The sequence below is a fragment of the Geospiza fortis genome, unplaced genomic scaffold (genome assembly GCF_000277835.1).
Source record: "Geospiza fortis unplaced genomic scaffold, GeoFor_1.0 scaffold157, whole genome shotgun sequence".
In the NCBI taxonomy this organism is placed as follows: domain Eukaryota; kingdom Metazoa; phylum Chordata; class Aves; order Passeriformes; family Thraupidae; genus Geospiza; species Geospiza fortis.
The window spans coordinates 4,697,600-4,701,483 of NW_005054314.1; the positions used below are offsets into that span (position 1 = coordinate 4,697,600).

At 43.3% G+C, this 3,884-nt stretch overlaps 1 protein-coding gene across 1 annotated transcript; it reads right to left on the bottom strand.

Annotated features, from left to right (window-relative positions):
- Window positions 1–137: 137 nt before the first annotated feature.
- On the bottom strand, window positions 138–3,621 carry HMGB3 (high mobility group box 3). The gene is made up of 4 exons (XM_005419843.2): window positions 3,445–3,621; window positions 2,803–2,942; window positions 2,093–2,267; window positions 138–1,626 (listed from the first exon to the last, which is right to left on the bottom strand). Exons 1-4 carry the CDS (start codon window positions 3,592–3,594, stop codon window positions 1,483–1,485), a joined length of 609 nt encoding a protein of 202 aa, XP_005419900.1. The 5' UTR covers window positions 3,595–3,621; the 3' UTR covers window positions 138–1,482.
- Window positions 3,622–3,884: the final 263 nt, after the last annotated feature.

The window sequence follows — 3,884 nt, forward strand, 5'->3', positions numbered from 1 at the left end:
ATGCTGAACCCTGCGTCATCAGAGAAAGGACACAGAGCAAGTACCTGCGCCACGCTCCTACTGCAGCAGGGAGTCACAGAGGCACCTGGCTCCTGCCACGAAACAAGAGGCTAGAAAAAACCACAAGTCTGAAACAGTTTAACACAGGACAAAAAAGGCACATTTTAATATGTACAGCAATGCATTTGGGCTATAAATTTACCCAACACAACTGAAAAAAATCCAAACTATGCTTTTATACTTATTCCATGGTGTCAGCCTCATTCCTAGCCACCTACCTTTCTCTGCATCTCTGAATGCTGCTATATACACACACAAACAAACAATTACGTCATGAATGTTCATTTAGGCTCCCAAGTTCAAGTAATAAAGTTCAAACTTGCATAGCATCTTATGCCACTCAGCCATAAACAGTTACGATTGCATATTAGCTGGAGCAGCCATCTCTTTCAATTCAGCCAGTTTTGGCTGGCCACCATTTTTTAAATTTTTTTTTTTTTTAATCCTTGAGTCAGAATGTTTCCTAAGTCACCAGCCCTGAGGGATGCCACAGACTTCAAAATGAACCTCTTGCTGTTGTTAAGATCCTCTTAAACCAGAAATTTAGAGTGTTGTCAAGAACAGTTTTAAAAATGTAATACTGTTTATTTTGCTTCAAAAACATTTCAGCATTCTAAACATACAAAAAAAACAGAACGTTGCAAATTTGTTTAAGTACAGAGTGTTTTTGAACTTCAGTTGCTGCACTGGCTCTTCACTTAGTTGACGATGAAGAGATGTCTACAGTTTCAGTTTAAAAACTACCGCACTTAACTAAAAAAACCCATACACTTCTCATGCCAGCTGAACCCCCTTCCACAACTAAGAATGGCAGCAGAATGCTATTTCACTATATACAGAAAGACAACTTTAAGCTAAATGGACGCCCACTGTAGTGTAAATAGATCTACCCTCACAGTGCATGCTTTGGGCCATGGCACCCCGGGGAACATACAGCCTCTCCAAGTCATCACTGCTCCTCTAAGGCATCATCACTCTAAGCATGTACCACAAGAATCTGTCTAGTTTTTACAAACTATAGATATGTACAGTTTATAACCCAGGATTTTCTAGCCAATAACCATATAGTAACACCACCTTACAAATTAAAAAAATGCTTGAAACATTTTTAAATGCTTTGTTACACCAACAGCAAAGTGCACAGAGTTAGGAGAACACTAGAGCGCCTTTTCATTTTAAAAATGTTTGGAAATATGTACAACTTTGATACAGTTTCAGGGTGCTCACTACACCCATGGCCACTTCATGTAAACCAGTTACAATTTCTAGAGCACTTTTAGAAACTACAACGCGATCGGAATCCAATTTTTTTTTTAATTAAGCCTAATAAGGGCAAGAGACACCATCTCAAATAAGAGGTGCTTCATTTATGGTGTTTCCCCTACTCTATGGTATTCACATGGAGACAAGTATTGTACAGTTTTATTCATCATCATCATCTTCATCCTCCTCTTCTTCATCCTCCTCCTCCTCTTCGTCTTCTTCCTCTACCTTTTTCCGAGCAGCTTTGGTTGCTGCTCCCTTTGCGCCATCAAACTTTCCTTTAGACTTGTAGTCTGCAACATCCTGCAAAGTCAAGGGGATGTCTTAATTTGCTCTAAGCAGCAAACACACACAGCATTTGTACAGGTGTTAAGGGAAAGGGACTGGCCTGCCCAGCTGTACCCCAGGGGCACACAGCTATGCAGACACCTCAGCATGCTCATGAACCAGGGAGCTCTGGAGCCCTGCACCATGGCCACTTCTCTGAGGAGGAGAAGAGAAGCCAGCCTCTCGAAGTTTCCTGATAATGGGACAAAGCTCCACTAACAGCACAGCAGACCCTTTTTGAAGCACCACGAGCAGCCCCTGCTGCACATCACTGGGGAAAGCTCGCTCTCCTTGCTGAAATCTGCCTGTGGATCTCCATCCTGCTCTGCCCCAACGTGTGCAAAGCTCAGCTATGCTGGGGCCAACTGAGCTGGGCCTATGTTAAAAAGCACATCAACAGAAGAGCTGGTACAGAGGAGGCACAAGTGACAACTCTCCTTACCTTCTCGTACTTCTCCTTCAGTTTAGCTGCCTTATTGTTGTAAGGCTGCTTTTCACCATCACTGAGGTTGTTCCACATTTCGCCCAGTTTCTTCGCTACATCCCCAATAGATATGCCAGGGTTTGTGGACTTGATCTTGGGGCGAAACTCTGAACAGAAGAGGAAGAAGCCAGACCTTGGGAAGAAACAGCAGAGGACAGTCAGCATTTGCAGCAGCACCCCTTCCTCCATCCCTCCCCCACAACACTGACACATGCATGAGCACACAGAGCAGAAACTTTTCTTTAACTTACAAAGTCAAACACAAGCTTCAATGTGTTTTGATTTTACTGAGGCCCAGACCTGCAGCCTCCTTCACTCAATGTTCTTTACTAATGAAGTGTTTTGTATCCCCTCGCTCAATTTCATCTTAGATACACAAGTCTCACTGTGACTCAGCCACTTGTGTCTTCCTATCAGGCACACAGAGTGTCTTCCTATGAGACACTCTTACCACTATGAGTTTAAGACTACCAAGCATTGACAGTTTGTGTCAGTGCCCTACACTCAAGACACAAGCTGCCTAGAAAGTTTACAAGACAGTATCACTACCAGTCCTGCTATACCAACACTGTGTCCCACATCTACCTCCTTCCTGGAAACCCATGTTACATACAGGGTGTGAAAACGAACCAAAACATTCATGCATTTAATGTCTCCAAGTTACTTACGGTGGTCGTTTAGGGGCATTGGGGTCCTTCTTCTTCTTGCCACCCTTAGCTGGTCCATAGTCCTTCATTTCTCTATCATATCGTACCTTATCAGCCTTCGCCATTTCATCAAATTTAGCCTTTTCCTTGCTTGACATGGTCTAAAAAACCAAAACATGAGACATCAAACTTGTGATTACCCAACTGTTCAATAGCTGGCAAACTTTATGTAAACAAGCCAACACATATCAACTCAATACGGGAGTTTCAGAATTTGTTTGTTTTTTTAACTGGACTGTCCTGTACAGGAAATCACAGCCACCACAGACACACTCAGCAACAAGGAAGCGACAGAAATGAGACAAGCACAGTCAGAGTCCTCCTTAGGACACACACCTGGAAGGAAGTAGCTGCTGAAGGGCATTGCTTGGGAATCGTAAAAAATGCCAGACTCTAGCAGAAGCCTCTAAATGGGCAGACACACAAGGCTAAAACGTTCAGTATTGCTACAGGCTCCAGCAGCACCTGACCAATGGCCAGGTCAGCTTGCCAAGAACAGCACACAGACCAAAAGAGCACCAACTCCCTTCATGTTCAGACACACACACATCATCCTAGCAGCTACTGCAAGAGGTTCTTTCAGGAAGTCACAAATTAAGGTACCTTCCACCTCTCTGAGCACTTCTTGGAAAACTCTGCAAAGTTGACTGGAACCTCTGGGTTCTTTTTCTTATGTTCCTCACGGCACGTCTGCACAAAGAAGGCATAGGCAGACATCTTGCCCTTGGGCTTCTTCGGATCGCCTTTAGCCATCTTCACTCTGTAGGGACAGAGGAAAAAATAACAAATAAATGATATTTACATGAATGCACACACCGATGCATGCATACACATATGGTGTGCATATATTTATAAACACACACACGCCCTCATCATCTTCTGACGTGATGTCCCATCAGAAACACACCCTTTTCTTTCCCCTGACACCTCTTACCATCCCCAATACAGAGACTTAAATTATTCTCCCTTGATACTTGGGTTGCAGACAAGCCAAGAGAAACTAGTCAGTGGATTTAAGTGTTACATTAATATATATTTACATC